This window comes from Equus przewalskii, chromosome 4 (genome assembly GCF_037783145.1).
Source record: "Equus przewalskii isolate Varuska chromosome 4, EquPr2, whole genome shotgun sequence".
Taxonomy (NCBI): Eukaryota; Metazoa; Chordata; class Mammalia; order Perissodactyla; family Equidae; genus Equus; species Equus przewalskii.
In genome coordinates, this window is record NC_091834.1 from 14,823,655 (window position 1) to 14,846,485 (window position 22,831).

At 48.3% G+C, this 22,831-nt stretch overlaps 1 protein-coding gene and 1 long non-coding RNA gene across 7 annotated transcripts; one reads left to right on the forward strand and one right to left on the reverse strand.

Annotated features, from left to right (window-relative positions):
* The first annotated feature begins 1,586 nt into the window (after positions 1 to 1,586).
* On the forward strand, positions 1,587 to 12,524 carry LOC139082991 (uncharacterized). 2 transcript variants are annotated; one of them, XR_011539421.1, is made up of 3 exons: positions 1,587 to 1,724; positions 1,822 to 1,923; positions 12,171 to 12,524. It is a non-coding gene; the product is annotated as an uncharacterized lncRNA (long non-coding RNA). The 2 variants fall into 2 exon arrangements; XR_011539422.1 differs by lacking the exon at positions 12,171 to 12,524 and adding an exon at positions 2,134 to 2,569.
* A 1,372-nt stretch (positions 12,525 to 13,896) lies between these two features.
* Positions 13,897 to 22,486, reverse strand: POLM (DNA polymerase mu). 5 transcript variants are annotated; one of them, XM_008527269.2, is made up of 11 exons: positions 22,155 to 22,486; positions 20,471 to 20,654; positions 19,605 to 19,703; positions 19,334 to 19,504; positions 18,658 to 18,729; positions 16,614 to 16,734; positions 15,146 to 15,278; positions 14,881 to 14,983; positions 14,529 to 14,768; positions 14,369 to 14,452; positions 13,897 to 14,205 (listed from the first exon to the last, which is right to left on the reverse strand). In XM_008527269.2, the coding sequence occupies exons 1-11, from the start codon at positions 22,328 to 22,330 to the stop codon at positions 14,119 to 14,121; spliced, it is 1,470 nt and encodes a 489-aa protein (XP_008525491.2). In that variant the 5' UTR covers positions 22,331 to 22,486; the 3' UTR covers positions 13,897 to 14,118. The 5 variants fall into 5 exon arrangements, with proteins under 5 accessions (XP_008525491.2, XP_070473331.1, XP_070473329.1 ...); XM_070617230.1 differs by having other exon boundaries at positions 21,910 to 22,449; XM_070617228.1 differs by having other exon boundaries at positions 19,334 to 19,519; positions 22,155 to 22,436.
* Positions 22,487 to 22,831: the final 345 nt, after the last annotated feature.

Here is a 22,831-nt window from a genome sequence, read left to right on the forward strand (position 1 = left end):
TACCATCTTCAGTTAACAACAAAGGAGGCTGTTGGGGGTGGAGGGTGAGTCGATCATGGGAGATTACCACACAAGTACAGTAAACAAATGCAGATTTAAGTCCTTGCCTTTGGCATTGATTAAGAGTTTCTAGAGATAAGGTCATCCCCCCTTCTTCCCTGTACAGAGAGGGAGACAACTTTACAGATGGAGATTTCCTTTACAATGTAAATATCTCCTAACAAAGGGCAAGCAAGTTCCACTCCTCAGAGCCTCCTTCCCGTCTGCAGTTTATTAAAAGTAACCAGCCCGAAATAATCCACATGCCAAAGAGACATATCTTGGGGTGGCCAATTCCAGGCCCCCACAGGGGACAAGGGCCACTGGGGCAGGACTTGTGAGGAAACAAGCAGAGCTGTGAGGTCAAGATGTCAAGTCACAGCTTCACCCTCATGAAGGTGCCAGTCCAGGGCCCCCCACCTTCTCCCACACCACTGCCCACGTGACCACACCCTCACCCGGCCAGGCTTCTGAAAATGGAAAAGTGTGGGTGGAAAGCCAGCCGAGGGGTCAGCCACCTCTATACTTGGGCTTGAGTGTGTGAGAACCCCCAACATGCCTCCCTCCAGCCCTCTGCCCACCCAGGGGAGAGGCGCCTGAGATGGAGGCTGGCACTGGAGGCCACCCTGCAGTCTTGCTCCTCCAGCTCTGTCCTCGTCCAAGCCACATCTCCTGATTTATGGTCTACTTTTTGTCCTCTTGACCACTGGCCAGGCCCTGGGGGTCCAGGAGGGAGTCAGGCGGGAAAGTCACATTCCAGTAGGGGAGGATAGTCAAGCAACTCAACAGGCTATTCTAGCTCGTCCTGGTAACTAGGAAAGAGTCAAATAAGGGATAGGGAGACATGGGAGGGGAGAGGGCTGCAACTGTCGGTAGGGGGCAGGGGGCTACAAACAGCCCCTCAGAGGTGACATTTGAGTAGAAACATCAGAATGCAAAGGACTCAACTATGATGAGTCCTAGGGGGAGAGCATTCCAGGCAGAGGAACCAGCAAACAGAACAGCAAACAGGCATGTGGCAGAGAGGCACGGAGGGGCTGGGCCTGCGTCCTGATGTGGCAGGAATCACTGGAACGTTTAAAGCACAGTTATATTTTTAAAGTCACTTGCGGCTGTGGGGAAAATGACTTGTGTGGAGGCAGGAGTGGAAGCCTGGTTAGGCTGGAGGCGGTGGCTTTGGGTTAGGTGAGAACAACGAGGCTGCTTGGCCTGGGCTGGGTGCAGATGGGGTGGCAAGGAGCCACTGGACTGGGGAGCCTCGCTGCCAACTGGAGGAGGAACACAGCAAAGAGGGCCAGGGGATGCCTTGCTGCCTGTCTGAGGGATGTCAAGAATGCTGGGGACCTCAAACGAGGGTCAGGACTGGGGAGGTGACACCCAGTTTCTGAACTTTAGCTCCAGCCTGACTTTTATGCATCCAACAAGGAGTCATCAGGGATGTCGGTGTGCCCGGGCAGCTCAGGAAAGGCCCTGCCATGGGGTCTCCATACCCCGTAAGGGAGACAGACAACATGCAAGGATTGCGTGGTGGGCGGCAGTGAGGGCCCCAGAGAAGGAAGCAGCGGGGCAGGAGGGCTGCTGTTTCAACAGGATGGTCCTGGGAACGTGGAGTGAGCACCCTCCACTGGTCTCTCTGCTTGATCACAACTGTAAACCCTGGACAGACTCTCAGAGAACTGTGAAAAGTAAGTAGCAGCAGGTGAGTGAGGCAAGGAGACCAGATTCAGAGTTCCATGGAACAGTGGCAAATTGACCATTTTTTTTTCTTCCACAATTGCCCAGCCTGGACATGAAGGCAGCTTGAAACCTGGAAGTGCAACCAGAGTGGACAAAGGGCTCCAGAGGATCCTTCTGGTCCAAGGAGCAGAAATGAAGCCCTTACAGGTGGGGCGCAGGGGGCGGGGGAATCCCCTGATTTGTTCCCATCGTCCCCACCCCAGCTCCTGGGCAATATTGTGGAGATGGCATGGTGATGGCAGCGTCAGCTGGGCAGGCAGCTGAAACCCTGAGAGGGGAGCTACCCTCTAACCAGGGGAGCTGAGGCCACAAGAGTGTTTGGCAACTACCCGCTGCTTTCTCTTTGCCCTCCTGAAGCTGAGGCCTGGATGCAGCTGCAGGAGCTGTGCAGCAGGATGCGGAAACGAAGGCCCTGGGTTTGTGGCCAGAGGTCTTGGAAAGCAGGCCCCAGGGATCCAGTAAAGTTACAGATGAATTCCTGGGTTCCCTGCCAAGCTGCCCAAGTGGGATCTGACCCTAGATGCACACCACAGGCCTCAGGCTGACCACTGGGTGGTGCAGACAGACCCAGGACAGATCTGACTGGTAGTCAAACACGTTATACATTGAGCTGGAATCACAGCCCACAGAAGACAGGTGACCTGATTGCCTGGCAAAACAGCACAATCAACATTCTCCTTAGGAGTTAAATAGGATCCAGACTCTCAACATAATTCAAAATATCTAGGACACTTTTGCGTGTGGCTGTCCAGTTTTCCCAATAAAATTTATTAAAAGGACTGTTCTTTCCCCATTGAATATTCTTGGCTCCTCTGTTGTAAGGTATTTGATCACATATGTGTGGGTTTATTTCTGAGCTCTCTATTCTGTTCCACTGATCTATTTGTCTGTTTTTATGCCAGTACCATACTATTTTGCTTACTATAGCTTTGTAATATAGTTTGAAATCAGAAAGTGTGATGCCTCTAGCTTTGTTCCTCTTTCTCAAAATTGCTTTGGCCGTTCATGGTCTTTTGTGTTTCCATACAAATTTTAGGATTGTTTTTTCTATTTTGATAAAAATTCCATTGGAATCTTGATAGGGACTGCATTGAATCTGTAGATTGCTTTGGGTAGTATGGACATTTTAACAGTATTAATTCTTCCAATCATGAACATGGAATGTCTTTTCGTTTATTTGTATCTTCTTCAATTTCTTTTATCAATGTCTTAGTTTTCGGTGTAGAAGTCTTTCACCTTGTTGGTTAAATTTATTTCTAGGTATTTTATTCTTTTTGATGCAATCGTAAATGGAATTGTTTTCTTAATTTCTCTTTCTGATGGTTCGTTGTTAGTGTATAAAAACACAGCTGATTTTTGTATACTGATTTTGTATCCTGCAACTTTACTGAATTTTTTAATTTGTTCTTAACATATTTTTGGTGGAGTCTTTAGAATTTTCTATATATAACATCATATCATCTACAGAGAGAAAATTTTACTTCTGATTAAATGACTTTTATTTATTTTTCTTGTCTAATTGCTGTGGCTAGGACTTCTGGTACTATGTTGAATAAAAGTGGCAAGAGTGGGCATCCTTTTCTTGTTCTTGATCTTAGAGGAAAAGCTTTCAGCTTTTCACTGTTGAGTATGATGTTAGCTGTGGGCTTATCATATATGGCCTTTACTATGTTGAGACACGTTCCTTCTATACCCACTTTGTTGAGAGTTTTTACCATAAATGGATGTTAAATTTTGTCAAGTGTTTTTTCAGCATCTATTGAGATGATTACATGATTTTTATCCTTCATTTGGTTAATGTGGTGTGTCACACTGATTTGTGGCTGTTGAACCATCCTTGCATCTCTGGAATAAATCCCATTTGATCATGGTGTATGATCTTTTTAATGAGCTGTTAAATTTGGTTTGCTGATATTTTGCTGAGGATTTTTGCATCTATATTCATCAGGGATATTGGCCTGTACTTTTCTTTTCCTGTGGCAGCCTTGTCTGGTTTTGGTATCAGGGTAATGCTGGTCTCATAAAATAAGGCTGCACATAATCCCTCCTCTTCTGTTTTTTGGAAGAGTTGGAGGAGGATTGGTATTAATTCTTCTTTAAATGTTTGGTGGAATTCACAAGTGAAGCCATCTGGTCCTGGACTTCTGTTTGTTAGGAGGTTTTTGATTACTGATTCAATCTCCTTACTACTAATTGGTCTGTTCAGATTTTCTATTTCGTCACCCTAGTGGTGTGAAATATCTCATTGTGGTTTCCATTTGCATTTTCCTAATAACTAATGATGTTGAGCATCTTTTCATGTGTTTATTGGCCATTTGTATACATTCTTTGGAGGAACTTCTATTCAGGCCCTTTGCCCATTTTTTAAATGAGTTGTCTTTTTGTTGTTGAGTCATGAGAGGTTTTTTTAAAAAATCGTATTCTGGATACTAGACTTTTCCCAGAATAGAGGATCTGCAAATATTTTCTCTCATTCTTTGGATTGTATTTTCACTTTCTTAATGGTGTCCTTTGAAGCTCAAAAGTTTTAATTTTGATAAAGTCCAATTTATTATTTTTTTCTTTGGTTGCTTGTGCTTTTGATGTCATATTTAAGAAACCATTGCCATGATGATGAAGGTTTACTCCTAAGTTTTCTTCTAAGAGTTTTATAGTTTTAGCTGTTACATTTAGGTTGTTAATCACTTTGAGTTAATTTTTTAATATAGAGTGAGGTAAGGGGCAACTTTGTTGTTTCACATGTGAATATCCAGTTATCCCAGCATCATTTGTTGAAGAGATTATATTTCCCCCCATTGAATTCTTTTGGCACCCTTGTTGAAAATCAATTGAACGTAAGTGTGAGGGTTTATTCCTGGACTGTCAGTTCTATTCTCTTGACCCATATCTCTGTCCTTTTTCCAGTATCTTATCCACAGTCATCTTGGTTATCCATTTGTACAAAACTTTGTACAAAGTTTTGAAATTGGGAAGTGAGTCCTCTAGCTTTGTTTAATCTTTTTCAAATATTTTCTTAGCTATTCTGGGTCCCTTGATTTTCCCTATGAATTTTAGGATCAGCTTGGCAATTTCTACAAAGAAACTGGTTGGGACTTTGATAGAAATTGCGTTGAATCTGTAGATCAATTTGAGGATTATTGCCATATTAACAATACTGTCTTCCAATCCATAAACATGGGGTGCCTTTTCATTATTTAGATTTCTTTTGGTTTCTTTCTGTGATGTTTTACAGTTTTCAGAACATAAGTTTTGTACTTTTGTTAAATATATTCCGAAGTATTTTACTCTTTTGATGTTATTGTAAGTGGAATTATTTTGTTAATTTCATTTCTGATTGTTCATTGCTAGTGTATAGACAATTGATTTTTGTATACTGCAACCTTCCTGAACTCGTTTATTAGTTCTAATAGTCTTTTGGTGGATTCCTTAGGATTTTCTATATACAAGGCCATGCCATCTCGTGAAGAGAAAGAGAGTGTGTTACTTCTTCCTTTCCAATCTGGATGCCTTTTCTTTTCTTTTCTTTTCTTTTTTTTTTTTTTTTTTTTTGAGGAAGATTAGCTCTGAGCTAACTTCTGCTGACAATTGTCCTCTTTTTGCTGAGGAAGACAGGCCCTGAGCTAACATCCGTGCCCATCTTCCTCTACTTTATATGTGGGACACCTACCACAGCATGGCTTGCCAAGTGGTGCTATGTCCATACCTGGGATCCAAACCAGTGAACCCTGGGCCCCCGAAGTGGAACATGCACACTTAACTGCTGCGCCACCGGGCCAGCCCCATATTTCTTTTTCTTGCCTAATTACCCTGGCTAGAACCTCCAGTACAATTTGAATAGACTTGAATACTTGAATACATTGAAAGCCCCATCAGACAGTGTTATAAATTCAGCCATTATGTATATATATATTTAAAGAGCTGAAGAGGCAAAGAATAGACTCATATTTATGCAGATTTTTACCATTTATGTTGTTCTTCCTGCATTCCTGATGCTCTGAGTTTCCCTCTGGTATCATTTCTCTTCTGTTTGAAAAACTTCCTTTAACATTTCTTTTAGAACAGATGCTCTGATTATGAATTCTCTTAGTTTGTCTTCATCTGAGAATGTCTTTATTTCATCTTCATTCCTGAAGGGTATTTTTGCTGGATACAGACTTCTTGGACCAGAATTCTTTCCTTTTAACAGTTTAAAAATGTTGTTCTCCTTCTTTCTGGCCTCCATGCTTTCTGGTGAGAAATCCACAGTCTTTCAAACAGTTGTTCCCCTACATGAAATGCATCATTTTTCTTGGCTGATTTTAGAATTTTTCTTGGTCTTTAGTTTTCAGAAGTTTTTTTTATGTATCTAGGCTTGGGTTTTTGTTGTTGTTGTTTATTTTTATTGTGGTTCACTGCACTTCCTGAATATGTAAGTTTCTATCTTTTCCCAAACTATTGTTAAGTTTACTGACTCTCCTGTCATTTCCATTCTGTTATTAAGCCTATCCAGTGGACTTTAAATTTTGGTTATTTTACTTTTCAGTTCTAAAATTTCCATTTTGTTCCCTTTATATCTTGTTTCTTGACTGATACTTTCTATCTTTTCATTCATTTTAAGAATGTTTACCAATACTTGGGGGCTGGCCCCGTGGCCGAGTGGTTAAGTTCGCGCGCTCCGCTGCAGGCGGCCCAGTGTTTCGTTGGTTCGAATCCTGGGCGCGGACATGGCACTGCTCGTCAGACCACGCTGAGGCAGCGTCCCACATGCCACAACTAGAAGAACCCACAACGAAGAATACACAACTATGTACCGGGGGGCTTTGGGGAGAAAAAGGAAAAAAATAAAATCTTTAAAACAAAACAAAACAAAAAAAAAAAAAAAAAAAAGAATGTTTACCAATACTTTTTGAAGCATGGTTATTATAGCTGCTGTAAAGTCTTTATCTGATAATTCTAATATCTATGTCATATCAGGGTGGGCATCTGTTGTCTTTTTTCTTACATGTTGAAATTTCCCAGGTTTTCATACACTCATTAATTTTGGATTGTATCCTGGATTTTGTTTTTCATCTAACAAATTTTTATGAACTGTATTACAGAGGTACATTCCAGTTGCCAGGATACAAAGATAAAACATAGAATTCCTGCTGTCATGGAGCTTACAGCTACAGTCTAGGAAAGACCCAGACAAACAATTACAGAAGAATCAATCAGGGTTCTCAAAGAAACATGAACTAGTAAGGATGGCAGTGCCAGAGGAGTGGATAAATTAGAGAAGCAGGGGCTTGGGAGAAGTGACATAAGGACTGAAATATGAGAGCTGAGCAGGGAGTAGCCAGGAAGGGTTTCCCACAAGAAGGGGGAAAAAGGGAAGCATGGAAGGTAGAGAGTGGAGTGCTTGCTTCCTGGGACCTGATACAATTTCCCCCACACCCCAGCCCCCGGCAACCATTTTTCTTCTTTCTGTTTCTATGAGTTTTACTTTTTAAAAATATTCCACATATAAGTGGTACCATGCAGTATTTGTGTTTCTCTGTCTGGCTTATTTCACTTAGTATAATTCCCTCAAGGTCCATCCATGTTGTCACAAATGGCAGGATGTCTTCCTTTCTCATGGCTGAATAATATTCATTGTATATGTATGTACCACATCTTCTTTATCCATTCATCCATTGATGGACGCTTAGGTTGTTCGCATATCTTGGCTATTATGAAGAATGTTGCGATAAAAATGGGAGTGCATAGGGGGCAGCCCAGTGGCATTGTGGTTAAGTTCGTGTGCTCTGCTTTGGCAGCCCAGGGTTTGCCGTTTTGGATTCCTGGGCATGTACCTACACACAACTTTTCAAGCCATGCTGTGGCAGGCATCCCACATATAAAAAATAGAGGAAGATGGGTACTGATGTTAGCTCAGGGCCAATCTTCCTCAGCAAAAAGAACAGTATTGGCAGCGGATGTACATTCTCAGGACTAATCTAAAAAAAATAAAAAAGGAGTGTATATATCTCTCTGAAATCCCATTTTCATTTCCTTTGGGTATATACCCAGAAGTGGAATTGCTGGATCACATGGTAGGTCTATTTTCAAATTTTTGAGGAACTTTCCTATTGTTTTCCATAGTGGTTGAACCAATTTACATTCCCACCAACTGTGTATAGGGTTCCCTTTTCTCGACACCCTCACACAGCACTCGTTATCTCTTGTCTTCTTGAAGATAGCCATTCTAACAGGTGTGAGGTGTTATTGTGATTTTGATTTGTATTTCCATGATGATTAGTGATGTTGAACACCTTTTCATATACCTGTTGGCCATTTGTATGTGTTCTTTGGAAAATGTCTATTCAGATCCTCTGCCCATTTTTAATTGATTATGTTTATTCTTTTTGCAATTTAGTTGTATGAATTCTTTATATATTTTGGCTATCAGATATGTGATTTGCAAATGTTTTCTCCCATTCAGTAGGCTCCCTGTTCATTCTGTTTATGGTTTCCTTTGCTGTGTAGTTTTTTAGTTTGATGTAGTCCCACTTGTTTGTTTTTGTTGCCTTTGCTTTTGATGTGAAATCAAAAAAATTGTTGCAAAGACCAATGTCAGGGAGCTTACCCTGTATGTTTTGTTCTAGAAGTTTTCTGGTTTCAGGTCTTATGTTCAAGCCTTTAATCCATTCTGAACTGATTTTTGGTGTGGTACAAGCCCAGAGGCTGGGGAACCTTAAGTACCTACCAGGACTTCCTTCCCTACTAAGGCATAGGCTTCCAGATACACTTGATTGCTCAACATCATTAGTTATTAGGGAAATGCAAATGAAAACCACAGTGAGATATTTCACACTGCTAGGGTGGTTATAATAAAAAAGACAAACCAAGGATGTGAAAAAAATGGAACCCTCACATACTGCTGAGGGAATGTAAAATGATGCAGCTGCTTTGGAAAAACAGTCTGGGCGCTCCTCAAAAAGTTAAACACAGAGTTACCATATAACCTAGCAATTTCACTTTTAGGTGGATATGCCCAAGAGAAATGAAAACGTCCCCCACAAAAACTTGTACACAACTGTTCATAGCAGCATTATTCATAATAGCTAAAAAGTGAAAATAACCTGAATGTCAATCAACTAATAAATGTATAAATAAAATGTGGTCCATCCATACAATGGAATATTATTCAGCCATAAAAGGGAATGAAGTCCCGACACATGCTACAACATGGATGCACCTGAGACAACATTATGCTAAGTGAAAGAAGGAAGACACAAAAGACCACATGTTGTATGATATTCTTTATACAGAATGTCCAGAATAGGCAGATCTATAGGGATAGAAAGTAGATTAGTGGTTGCCTAAGGCTGGGGGCGGAAGGCATAGTATAGGGAGGTTGAAAGATGATGGCTAAAGTGTACAGAGTTTCTTTTTAGGGTAAAAAATGTTCTAAAAGTGTGATGATGGTTGCACAACTCTGTGAATATACTAAAAACCACTGAATTGTGCACTTTAAATGGGTGAATTGTATAGTATGTGAATTATATCTCAATAAAGCTGTTTAAAAAACAGTAAAAGGTATGAAGGAAAAGAATACACCATGCAAACACTAATCAAAATAAATCTGGAATGGCTATATTAGTATCAGACAAAGTAGACTTCAGAGCAAGAAAAATCATCAGAAATAACAGGATGTTATATAATGATGATACTAAGAAGGCATAACAATCCTACAACAGAGTTTTGAAATACATGAAGCATAATCTTATGTTACTGAATGGAGGAACAGACAAATCTACAATTACAGTTTGAGACTTCAGGACTCCTCTCTCAGTAACCAATAGAACAAGGAGACAGAAAATAAGAAAGAATATAGAAGAACTGAACAATAATGTCCACCAACTATACATAATTGACATTTATAAAACATTCCATCCAACAGAGTACACATGGAACATTCACCAAGATAGACAATATCCTGGATCTAAAACAGATCTTGACAAATTTAAATGAGTTAAAATCATACCTAGCATGTTCTATGATCATAATGGAATTCAATTAATAATCAATAATGGAAAGATTAACAGGAAAATCTTCCAATACTGGACATTGAACCCAACACTGTTCTAAATAATCCATGGGTCAAAGAGCCAGTCTCAAGGGAAATTAGAAAATATTATGAGTGAAAATGAAAATACAAAATACCAAAATTATGGGATGCAGCTAAAGTAGTGCTTGGAGAGGGAATTTAGAGTATTATATGCTTAAATTAGAAAAGAAGACAGGTCTCAAATCAAAATCAAAGCTGCTACCACAAGCAGAAACAAGGTAATAATAAAGATAAGAGCAGAAATCAATGAAATTAACAAAGAAGGGGGAAAAAATCAATGAACACAAAAGCTGGTTGTTTGAAAAGATCAATATAATTATTAAGCCTCTGGCTAGATAAGAAAGAATGATTGATTGATTTGATATTACCAATATCAGGAAAGAAAGGAAGGACATTCTTACAGGCAAATGACATTAAAAGGGTAACAAGGGCATAGAGTACTACAAGCAACTCTACATACATAAATTCAGTAACTCAGATAAAATGGACCAATTCCTTGAATGTCACAAACTACCAAAACTCACCCAAGAGAAATAGGTAATCTGAATAGTCCTGTATCTATTAAAGGAATTGAATTCATAGGTTAAAAACTTTCAAAAAAGAACTCTGTAGGCCCAGAAGTTTTCACTGGTGCATTATATCAAACTTGAAAGACAAAATAATAATTCTACACAATCTCTTCCAGAAAACAAAAGAGAAGGGAACACTTCCCAACAAAGTTTATGAAGTCAGTGATAACCTGATACCAAACCAGATAAAGGCAGTACAGGAACAGAAAACTAGAGGCCAATATCCTTCATGAACATAGACACAAAAATCATCCACAAAATACTAGCAAATCAACCCTAGTGACACATGAAAAATAATAATACACCAAGACCAAATGGGATTTATCCCAGGAAGGGAAAGCTGGCTCAATATTCCATAAACCAACCAATGTTACAGTTAAAGAAAAATTTAACATGATCATATCACTTGCAGAAAAAGCATCTGATAAAATTCAACACCCAATCATTGTAAAAACTCTCAGAAACCTAGGAATAAAAATGGACTTCCGCAACCTGATAAAGGGTGTCTATAAAAACCCTACCTCTAACATCATACTTAATGGTGAAACATTGAAACCTAAGATTAAGAACAAAGCAAAGATACCCATTCTTACCACTCCTATGCAACACGGTACTGGAAGCCCTTGCCAGTGCAATAAGGTAAGAAAAAGAAAGAAAAGGCATCCAGATTGGAAAAAGAGAAATGAAATTTTTCCTATTCACAGACATGATTATTTATGTAGACAGCTGAATGAAATCCACTAAAAATCTTTTAAAACTAAAAGATTTGTAAGGTTTCAGGATACAAGATCAACACAAGAAAATCAATTGATTTCTATATGCTAGCAATGAACAACTAGAAACCGAAACAAAATTGTGTAATAGCTCCAAGAGAATGAAATGATTAGGTATAAATCTAAAAAAACGTGCTGGGTCTGTATGTGGAAAAACTACAAAACACTGATGAAAAAAATCAAAGAAGACCAAAATAAATGGAAAGACAAACTGTGTTCATGAATTGAAAGATTCAATATAGTTAAGATGTTAGTTTCCCCAAATTGTTCTAGATTCAGTGCAATTCCAGTCAAAATACCAAAAGATTATTTTTAGATACAAACAAGCTGACTCAAAAGTTTATATGGAAAGTCAAAGGAAACAGAATAGCCAAAACAATGTTAAAAAGAACCAAGTTAGAGGACTCACACTACCTCATATTAAGCATTACTCTAAAATTCAAGTTAATCAAATTAAAATTGTCTTTTTGAAGTGATAGACACGGAGATAAATGGAACAGAATAGAATCCAGAAATAGCGCCACACAAAAACAGCCAACTGATTTTTTACAAAGGTTCAAGGGCAATTCAGTAGACAAAGGACAGTGTTTCCAACAGATGGCGCTAGAACAATTGGGCATCCGTATGCAAATAAATGAACCTCAATCTAAACCCACACTTTAAACAAAAATTAGATCATAAATCTAAATGTAAACTGTAAAACTACAGAGGAAAACAGAGAAAATGTTTGTAACTTGGGGTTAGAGACATGACCCAAAAGTATGAGGGAAAAAAACCTGGTAAATTGATAAACTGGTAACCTAGACTTTATCAAAATTAAAATCTTCTGCTCTGAAAAATACATTAGTAAGAGAATGAAAAGATAATCTACATACTGGGAGAAAATATTTACAAATCACGTAACTAGCAAAGGACTTATGTACAAAATGCATGAAGAACTTTCAAAATTCAATAGTAAGAAAACAAATTAATTTTTTTTAATAGGCAAAAAACTTGGATGCTCCACCAGAGAATATACAGACGGCAAATAAGCTGATGAAAAAATGCTTGACATGGTAAGATGTTAGAGGAATGCAAATTAAAGCCACAGTCAGCTCCTGCTCCATACCTACTAGAGCAGTTACACAAATACTGGAAATAGCACGTGCTGGCAAGGATACGGAGCACCAGGCTGCTGGAAAATGTGAACGTACATGTGTGGCTCACATTGCTAGAGGACTGCAAGATGATACGTGCACTCTGGAAAACAACTGACACTTTCTTATAAAGTTAAACACACACCATGTAACCCAGTAATCTTATGTCTTAGAGAAATGAAAACCTATGTTCACACAAAAACCTGGATATGCCTGTCTATAGCTGGTCTATTCATAATCAGCAAAACCTGGAAACAACTCAAGTGTTCTTCAGCAGGTGATGGAGAAACTGTGGACTGTCCATGGCCTGGAATACTATATGCAGTAAGAAATACGCAGTAATGCAATATGCAGTAAGAAAGCAGACTAGCAGCAACCTGGCTGGATCTCAGAGGCATTATGCTGAGTGAGAGGGGCCAGGCTCAAAAGGTTAGATGTAGTATTGTTCTACTTATGTGACGTTCTGGGGAAGGCAAACCACAGGGACGTAGAACAACCAGATGAGTGGGTCAGGGGTGGGGGAAGATGTGACCATATGGGACAGCATGAAGGGCTGTCCCGATTTTGGTGGAGGTGAATGAGTCTACATGTGTGTAAAAACTCATAAAACTACACCAGGAGTCACTTGACTACATGTTAAATTTAAAAAATATTCTTTAATGTGGTGAGTGGTCAGGGAAGTCCCCATTTGACAAAGAGACTTTTGAGTCAGAAGAGCAATTTCAAGTGGATGGTCTGGCGATGGCAAAGGCCCTGAGGTCAGAGCATGCCTGAGGATTTGAGGAAGGACACCAAGCAGCCAGCCGCCCTCGGTGAGAGGGTGAGCCACCCACTGGCTGTGTGGGTGTCTGGGGCAGTAGGGGTGGGAAAGCAGCGAGACAGGAAGACACCTGGTTTGTTCACAGAGCAGCAGGGACAAGTGGCTCCTGAGAGAGGGAACAAGCAGGAGGGGAGGCTGGTGTGGGGAGCAGATATGGTAGGTCCCTGGGGCCACTATGAGGACTTTGAATTTACTGGGTGAGGAGGGGAACCGCTGGAGGGCTTTGAGCAAGCAGTGACACACATGACCTATTTTTAAAAGACTTCTGAGAACAGACCTTACAAGGGCAAAGACAGAGAGGGGAAGCCTGGTTGGGGGGTGCGGGGCTGACCGGGCAGGAGGCTGGCAGGTGTTGAAAGTTCTCTTCCTCCCAACTCCCTACCCGTGGCCCTCTCCTCCTCCAGATAGCGGCTGCACCCCACTGTAGACTCCTAGCCAGCAAGAGCTCCAGCCGCCCCCTCCCTGCTTGGAGGCCCCAGGCTGGAAGCTGCCAATCAGGCACTGTGCCAAGCACTTGCCGGCCACCGCATCAGGCTCTCCAGCAACCTCATGAAGAAGGCCCTGTTCAGGTCCCCACTGTACAGAGGAGGAGCCTGAGGCCTCTGGCCCAGGGTCACACAGCCATGATGCCCCTACCTCACCAACCCCCCACAGTGGAGGGGGGCCACGCACCCAGGCAGGACTGACCTCTGGGCAGAACCAGGCACCACGCTCCCCAGTCACTCACACCAGCAGCACATTCAGAGAACAGGGCTTGGTTCGTCCCATGTGCTCATTTTATTACACCTTTGACTGGGTGTGGGTGAGGGAGTGGTGGTCCACACAGGTGGGGCTCCCCCTTGGGAGGGGTGAGGACATGGGGCAGCAGTGCATCTTCTGCCTGGAGACAGTCAGTGGCCAAGGGCATCCACAGGGTCTGCCTTGCCGAGTGGCCCCCCCGCTTCTCAAGAGTGGAAGGGGGGGCTAGTGGATAGGATCAGGCATTTCTCTGCTCTGGAGGAAGGTACTCAAGGCCCAGGTGTCTGAAGATGTCTTCCTCAGAAGCCGCATGGAAAAATGTCTTCTGCAAGGCAAGGAGGGGCATTAGGGCCTGGGAGCCATGCCCACCACGGCAGCAGCTTCCCCAAGAGGCATGGGGAGGAGCTGGAAGGACAGGCAGAGCCAACTCCAGGGTGGGGTGCGACCTGAGGGCCCCGTGGGCTCCAGGCTGCACCCCAGGAACACACCTGCTCTGGATCAAACAGCCCATGGCTATTCAGCCGCAGCCCCCGCTCCTTCCAGCTGAAGCGGCGCAGCTCTCGCTCAAAATGCTGGGGAAGAAGCGACTGCATCAGCAGGGCCGCCAGCCCCAGACCCCAGGGCCAGCCCCAGCAGCCCACTCCCTACCCTGGAGCCAGTCCAGCCAAGCAGGGCAAAGGGGAACTGGCTGATGGGGACAGCCACCAGGTCCACCCGCACGGCCTTCCAGGCGGGGCAGGGCCGCTGGTGCCCCCCGACAGCAGACCCTGGGGGTTGCGGTAGGCGGAAAATGCAGAAACTCCTCTCAAAGGCGTCCATGGTGTGGCTCTGCTGGGTCAGGTGGGTGGGGTCTTCACTGCGGTGGTGCTGGTGGTACAGGACAAGGCCCTAGGGAGAAAGCAGGCGTGGAGGCGTGGCCGGGCACTGCCACGTGGGGCTGGGAGAGCAGGAGCTGGCTTCCTAGCAGCTCTCTCAGGAGGGGGAGCAGGAAGCCCCTCACCTGCTTCTTCAGGCAGCACATCACTCTGGGCAGCAGCCCCGCCTCCCGGCCCTCCTCGGGGTGGGTGATGAGGAAGTCCACGTCGTGGCCCTGCAACTTCCCCCTGAGGGGGCCAGTCTGACTCCTGGGCCCGACCTGGGGACACGGCCTCCGTGTTCTCCCGAGGCCCGTCAGTGCGGGAAGGCCCACCTCAGCATCCCCAGCTCAGGCGCCTTCACTGGGGAGGGTCTGGAGCCAAGCTGGAGGTCACTTCAGGCCCCCTTACCTCCGGAAGCCGCCAGTCAGCGTGACAGTGGCCCCAGGAAGGGCCTGCCCCACAGCTGCCTCCACTACCTGCTGCAGGGCCTCCAGGTCGGGCCGCTGGACCAGGGCGCTCAGGTCCTGGTAGTGCTGGAGTCCTGTGGGCGGCACAGCTCTCCTGACCCTCCCCGCCCTGCCCTCTCGGTCCATCTCTCCACTGTCCCCTCCTCCCTTTTAAACATCGAACTTTTATTTTGAGATAACTGTAGATTCACATACAGTTGAAAAAAGTAACAGAGGTCCCTTGTGCCCTGTACCCAGATTCTCCCAGTGGTAACATCTTGCAGAACTATTGTACATCACACCAGGTAGTGACGGTGACACAATCAAGACACAGACTGTCTCTTTTAATGCCTCAGTATTCCCATCCATGAAATGGGACCAGGAGGTGATAAAAAGACGTGAAGAGGATGCCTCTGCCACTCAGAAACACCTGGCCTTGGCCCAAGTCCATCTCCTGACCCGTCAGAGGAATCAGTGTACCTTCCACACGCAGTTAGGAGAGGTTTAAGTGTAGGAGTAATGGCACCCAGCAGAGTAAGTGCTCAGTAAGAGCTGCGGGCCATTCCTGTCTCTACCGTGTCATGGGAAGAGGTGACTGGAATTAGCAGGTGTTACCATGTGATGCTCCACTGGACACACGGCTCTGCAGGTCTCACTTCCCGCTGACCGACCAGGCAACTCTCCCAGGACCCCCAGGTGGCCTCCTCTCCCCGACCTCCCGGGAAGTTGTTTAAAGAGGCGGTGGGTGCTGGGCTGCAGGGCTGCTTCAGCAGGGTCCCCAACCCAGGCCACACGGAAAGCACGGAGCATGTCCTCAACACCGCTCCCCGCGGGCCTCACAGGGAGGAGCTCAGGGAATCCCACTTCACAGAGAAGGTAACCGAGGCTCAGAGAAGTTAAGTCTCAGGGTCACAGCCACCTACCTAGTAAGTAGCAGAGACGGGACTCAAGCCCAGACCTAACAAACTCTCAAGTTCACCTTCTTTCCACTGCATGGTGCCACCTCCCACTAGCAGGCCCCTCACTGAGCCTCTCCTACCTCAAAGCTCGTCTGCCATCAGTCAGTGGGCCAGGGAGCCAAGCACAACGGCGAACTGTGCCCGGGCCCAGGCTGTTCAGACATGCCCTTCTCTGCCTGGAATCAGGAGTAAGAGGCCCACGCCTGGGCCAGGTCCAAGTCTAACCAGGAGGCCCTGAATGTCACAGCAGCTACTGTGACCATCATCACTCACTGAAAGGTCTGCAACGGATCCTGATTCAGCTGGGTGGACACCCCGGGAACCCACCAAGATGCCTGCCTGCCACTGGGATCCCTTCGCACTGGCCCGGTTCGCAGTCATACAGGCAGCCATCAGCACATGCAGTGTGTCAGCGCTAAAGGCTTCGTGGCGTGGAAAGCCCAGGGCCCAGCCCTCTCTCACAGGGCTCACCTGCTTTCTGCTGCTGGGTCAGTCTCTGGGGCTGCCCTCGGAGGTCGTCCAGGGTCCGCAGCCCTTCCCGGTACCACCGGTCAGCAGTCCTTACTCCAACCCCAAAGATCTGGGTGAAGAGCTGTCCAGAGGAGGAGCACAGCGCAGTGAGGAGCGAAGCTCCTACAGCCAGATGCAGACGGCGACACTGATGTGTGAAGGGCGTGTCCTAGGCCAGCAGCACTGCGGCGTTGCACCAGTGGCTTCATTAAGTCATCACACAGCCTAGCAAGTGGCATCTTCACTTGGACTTTTTGAGTTTAAGCAACCTGCCCAAAGCCGCACAGCGAGTGCACCAGCAGGATCCAAGCCCCGAGCCTGGCCTACGCAGCCCACCCTCACAGGGGACGGCAGGGAAAGAACCCATGCGTACCCCTTCTCTGGGCCTTGGACTCCTCCTCTAGGAAAGGCCCCCCCGGAACGTGTACAGTTCTAGCCTGTGATCCCACCACCACTCAAACAGCCATCCTGACAGTCTCTCAGTCTCTGGGAAACCACGTCGCTCCCACCCGTCAGCAGCTAAAACTTATCACTGTGCTTCTTCTCCTTAACAAACAGCAAAGCCACAGGCAGTTAACAAGCAGAGGGTTGTTTTAACAGGACGTGGAGAGAATGCAAGCCTGGGGCTGGCTGGGGCTCTGTTCCAGGCGCACGCAGCAGGTGTCACTGCCCGACCATAGGTCAGCACAGACGTCCAGGCCAGTGGAAACGACGCTGCTGGAGCCGACCTCTCCTGGCGTGCCTGCCTTCCCTCACACCGGTCTCCACACCACAGGGTGGGCCCCGACCCCGGCCCAAGCAAGTCACCTGTCTCTTCCCCACCTACAGCTTGTTGGTCAGGGGTAGACCCTGCCCCAGGCCGGCCACTCAGAGCCCCTCCTCAGGAATTTTTAGAACTGAAACAGGTCAGGCCCATGCAGTGGTAGAGACTGTAACGCGTGGCAGGGGCCATGTCTCGACTGGTGGAGGTGGCCAGCATGCAGAGAGGAGGAAGAAGCACCTGCGCACTCGAGTCCCTGAGCCCTGCCCCCTGCAGCCCGGCTGCAGCCCTGCCCTTTCTGGGCTGTGCTGGCCATCCTTCCTTGATCCCTGAAGCAAGAGCATGAGCTGGATCACTGTCACTGTCAGCAACAGAATCCTGATGGAAAAGTGCTGAGAATAACCTAATTATATTGTTTACAACAATAGACTTCTCATCATTACCGTACTTCGCTGCGGGCCTGGGTGCCTCTCGGGCTCCAGGGTGCCCAGGAGGAGGCAGCACGGAGGGGAGGAGGCAGCGGCTCTGCCCTCTCGACACTTCCCCACTCGCTAACTCCTGTGTCACCCCCACACTCCCCCGCCCCTGGCCCATTCTCTGCCTGAGCCCCTCCGTCCTCCACACGTGGCTCCTCTCCCTCTTTGAAGCCCCCCTGTTGATTCTCACAACATTCTGGATGACCTCCCACCCCGCCAGGGAGGCCCGACTTCCCCAACGGTCACTGTGTGACAACCTCCAGCCACAAAACCAGTTGTCAGGGCCCCCACAAGAGCTGGGGCGGCTCCACATGAGATCAGAGGTGAGCAGGGAGAGCAGGAAGGTGCGGTGTGGACACAGGCGGACGACACCAAGAAATCAGCGTGTAAGATCATCAAACAGTGCAGCCTTGCAGACTCAGTCATCGCCTGACACCCATGAAAAGATCACGTTTTGTTCAGCATGGTCTAAGGAACCAGAGCATGTAATATACTTGAGAATATTCTGTCAATGCTTCAATAAGAACAGATGGTGCTGAGTGATCTAGAAAATCCCCTGTGCTCAAAACAGGCTTCTCCTTGCCCTCTCCATTTGGCTGCCTTGTGCATATCAGGTATCAGCTTAGCTGCCACTTCCTCAGCGAGACCTTCTCTAACCCCTGGGCGGGGCCAGCAGCCCCTGCTTGCCTCCCGTACATGGCGTGAACTGTGCTGTCATTCTGACAGACTGTGGGCTGTGTGCCCCTCCTGGGAACTGCTCTGCACATACCTTCATGGTCTGGTACCTCTCTGAGAGCCGGACCCTCTCCACCTCCTCACACACTCCATGTTCCAGCAGCTCCTGTGGGAAGAGACAAAGCCTGAGCGGAGAGAAAGCAGAGCCGGGGGCCAAGGACAGGCAGAACCCCAGCACTCAGCAGGGGACTTTGTGGTATCAGGATCCAGTGGGACTTGGAAATGGAGCCTGTGCCCAGGGAGGCAACCAAAGCTTCTGGTTTCAAAGCCCCTCAGACCTGGGGCCATGGGTCATTTCTCGGATATGTAAACAACTGCTTTTCAAACATTCTGATGAATTCAACCCGACTTCACTGAAAAGCGTAACTGGATTCAAAAGTATCATTCTGTCACAATGTATTCTCCCAGTGGTAAGTGTACAAAAGGACAACTTCACATTTTGGGCCCTCAAATACTTTGTATTTTAAAAAGAGGTACTTCTCTTCCACCATCCGAGGCAGTCTGGCCGATGCCAACCATGCCAGCCACCCCCAGCAGCTCCCTTCGTTGAGTCTTCTCAGCCACCCTGAGAGGTGTCTTGCCACAAGCCTGGGGCCTGCCTCCGCAGCTGGGCTCTGAACCGAGCCACCTGCTCTTACTGCGCTCCACGGCCTGCTCACCCACCCACTCGTGTTCACACCTCCACCCTGCTACGGGTGGTCGGCACATACCTGGACGACCCTGCAGGAGTGTTCTCCAAAGTGGGGCAGCCCCTGCAGCTGGCTCAGGGCTGTGACTGGGCTGGGAAGGGCCTTGAGCACGGAGGCTGCTCTGCAGAAGGAGAGGAAGCGGCCTTCACTGCCTTCAAAGCCCGCTGCCTCTGCCAGCGTCTCCAGAGCCTCCTGCAGGGAGGGACCCTTGGTGAGGGGCAGGGTGGGTGGGGTGCCTCACCCAACCCTCCAGCTGCCACCCACCTGTCCCCAGGGCTGGGACAGGGCTCACCGAGAGGCTGGTGTTGTAGTGTGTGAGGGGTGTGCGACGCTGGCAGGCGTAGGACGGCATCCACACTGGGCTTGGCAGCCCCTTCCTGGGCATGGCCACCTGGGGATGAGCAATGTACAGGCCACTTGGAGGCTGCAGGGCTGGCAGGGCCAGGCAGCCCCTGAAGCCTTGCCTCTTCTGGGCGGTCACCTAGGGCTCTAGGGACAGAAGGAGCCCGCTGAGAGGGCAAAACTCTCACAGGCAGAGGTGGTGCTGCCCTGCAGAGCAGGCCAAGGACAGGCTCTTCAGGCCAGGGTATAGTAGTAACGCCACCAGCCAAGCCTCATGGCGCACTCTTCCTGCCGTCATGCATGCTGCATGTGCTCTACCTCCAGAAATCCTCTCACCCAAGGGAGCTAGGGGTGGTTTTCACCCCCACCTCAACAGACAGGGACACTGAGGCCTCAGGGCTCACAGGCAGAGCCAGGATTTGAACGTGGGCAGCCCGGCTCTGAGCCCACGCCTGCATCCCCCAGCTCTGCTCACCAGGAAGCACGGAGCTGGGGTGGAGGCATGAACCTCACAGGACTCTGAGTTCAGCCTCCTGCCGGCCCTTGAGTCATCTCACTTGGGGTCTCAGTCTCACCTACTTGGTGAGAAAGAAAGGCTTCAAGAAGCTAGAAATAAATGAGCTGCAAGGGAGTCTGCGGGACTGGTGAGAGCAGAAGCTGGGATGGCCTGGCCCCTGGTGGTCTGGGCAGAGCCCTCAGTCCCCACCTCATCTGAAGGACCCTGAGGCACTGTTGCCACATCACCCATCCCACTGAGCTATGGCCTGCACTGGGGCCTTCTCTGTGGCCCCTACCCTAATCCTCCAGCTGGCTCACCTCCAGGCGGTGCCGGCACTCCACAGGCACGGGCTGCCCAGCTGCCATGCTCTCTGTGAACCAGCTTATATCCAGCAGCGCTGGGTGAGTGCAGCCTGGGGGAAAGGCCGCCACCCTGCGCTCCTGCCAGCAGATGGCCTCCTCGGCAGAAGTCTGCTCCATCACCACGTGTGTCACCTCGGGGCTGGCCAGAGAGTGGGGAGGGTCAAGTCCAGAGCCCTTTCCCAGGCCCACATCCTTCCTGCCTTGCTCCATACTTCTAAGCCTTTGCTCTTACTGTCCCCTCTGCCTGGTGAGCACCGATTCATTCTTCAAATGTCACTTCCTCAGAAAGACTTCCAAGCCCCTTCTCCTGGCAGACGACCACCTCTACCCTCCAGCACCTGCAGAGCTGGGGTTCTCTGCTCCAGCTACCACAAGCCCAGCCGGATTTTGTGTTAACTTGTCTGTCTCCCTCTCCAGGGGGTCTTCATCTAAGTGCTGGGGCCAGACTGCTTGGGTTTGAAACTCAGCTCTGCCACATACTTGCTGTGTGCCCTTGGGCATGGCACTCACTTCTCTGTACTTTGATTTCCTCCTCTGTAAAGCAGAGAAAATAACTTATCTACCTTGTGGGGTGTGTAAAGATTAAACGAGCTAATAAGCAAAAAAGCTTAGATAGAGCCCAGCACACACAAAGCTGCTATCACCATCCTCGCCTGAGTGGGTCTGGCACACCCCTGGGATTGTTAAGTTAAAAAAAAAAAAAAACAACTGCAGGAGGACCGGACTGGCCCCCGACTCATTTGCCGCTTCAACTTCAAAACTATGGGAAACCTGCTCCATTACTCTCAGCATCACCTCTATGGCCGGTTTTTTCTTTTTAAGATTGGCACCTGAGCTAACATCTGTTGCCAATCTCCTTTTTTTCTTCTTCTCCCCAAAGCCCCCCCAGTACATAGTCGTATATTCTAACTGCGGGGTCCTTCTGGTTGTGCTGCGTGGGACGCGCCTCAACGTGGCCTGAGGAGCGGTGCTAGGTCGGCGCCCACGATCTGAAGCGGCCAAAATTCTGGGCCACGGAAGCCCAGAGTGGGAACTCAACCACTCGGCCACAGGGCTGCCGCTATTTTTTGCCGCTCTTGGAGCCGAACTCAAGTCACTTTCTCAGCCCTGAGGTGAGAGGAGAAGTGTTTGGCCAACAGGGCAAGATGGATTCATCTAGGACAGAGGGCTGTCAGCCAATGACGCCGTTTACCAACCGCCCGGCTCCTTACACAGCCTCTGGCATACGTTCTCTCCTTATCCTACAGAATACTAATTGTTAGCACCCTTCACAGAAGAGGAAATGGAGAGAAAGGCCACTTGACCATGAAATGCCAGAGCTAACTTGGAACCCGAAAGCCTCAGGCGCCAGCGCGCCCCGGGGTCAGCTGTGTGCGAGCCGTTTCGGATCTCACCATCCGCAGCTGTAAAGACACCGCATGTGAACGCGGCTGGTCAGCGCCAGGTTCCCAGCACGGGCATTCTGTCTTAGGCCACCACATCACGCAGCGGGGTCCTCCGGCCCACCGGGCACGAGGGCATGGCGACACCGACACGGTGTCCCGCTCCCCGGGGAGGCGGGACCGTGGGTGCCGCACCCAACCCTCGCCCCCCGGGGAGAAGGTCCCGCCGGGCCCCGAGCTTCGCCACGACGGCGCACCTGTAGGCGTCCAGGACGCGGAAGCCCTTGGAGAGCGCCAGGCGTGTGAGGAAAGCCCGGCGGCTGCGGCCCATGCGCGGCTCGGCCAGGTAGATGGCGACGCCGGGGAAGCGCGCGGCGGACGGGGCGGCGGCGCCGGGGGACCCGACCCGTGTTCGCCGCCGTTTCGGGAGCATCTGGGCCCCGACGGCAAACGTCGCCCAAGGAAGGCAAAGGAAGGCGAGCCGGGCGGAAGGAACGTGGGCTGAAGTCGGAAGGAAGACGGACGGAAGCCGACTGGAAGGGGGCGTGGCCCGGCGCCACAACGAGGCAGGCCCCGCCCCCCGGCCGCTCGGAGCGCGGTGGAGGCGCCGGCTCCCACCGCATTGGGTGTCCTGGCCGTTGGGCGCCGGAGGCCCCGCCTCTATGCAAATAGAAACAGAGGACACGCCTGTTATTTAAATTATTCTCGCGGACAGTCCCGTCGGGCTCCTGGGACCCCGGAAGGGAGAGACCCGAGATGGGGGCGGGAGGTTGGAATCCGTCCTCGGCGGGGAGCGAATGGAGGGATCCGTTCTCGGCAGCGAGGGAACAAGGGGTCTGTCCTCGGCGGGGCGGGAGGTTAGGGGAACGGCCCGAGCCCCTCCTCGCCGCCCCCTGCGGCCGGGCCGACCGCACCAGGGTCGCGGGCTGGGCGC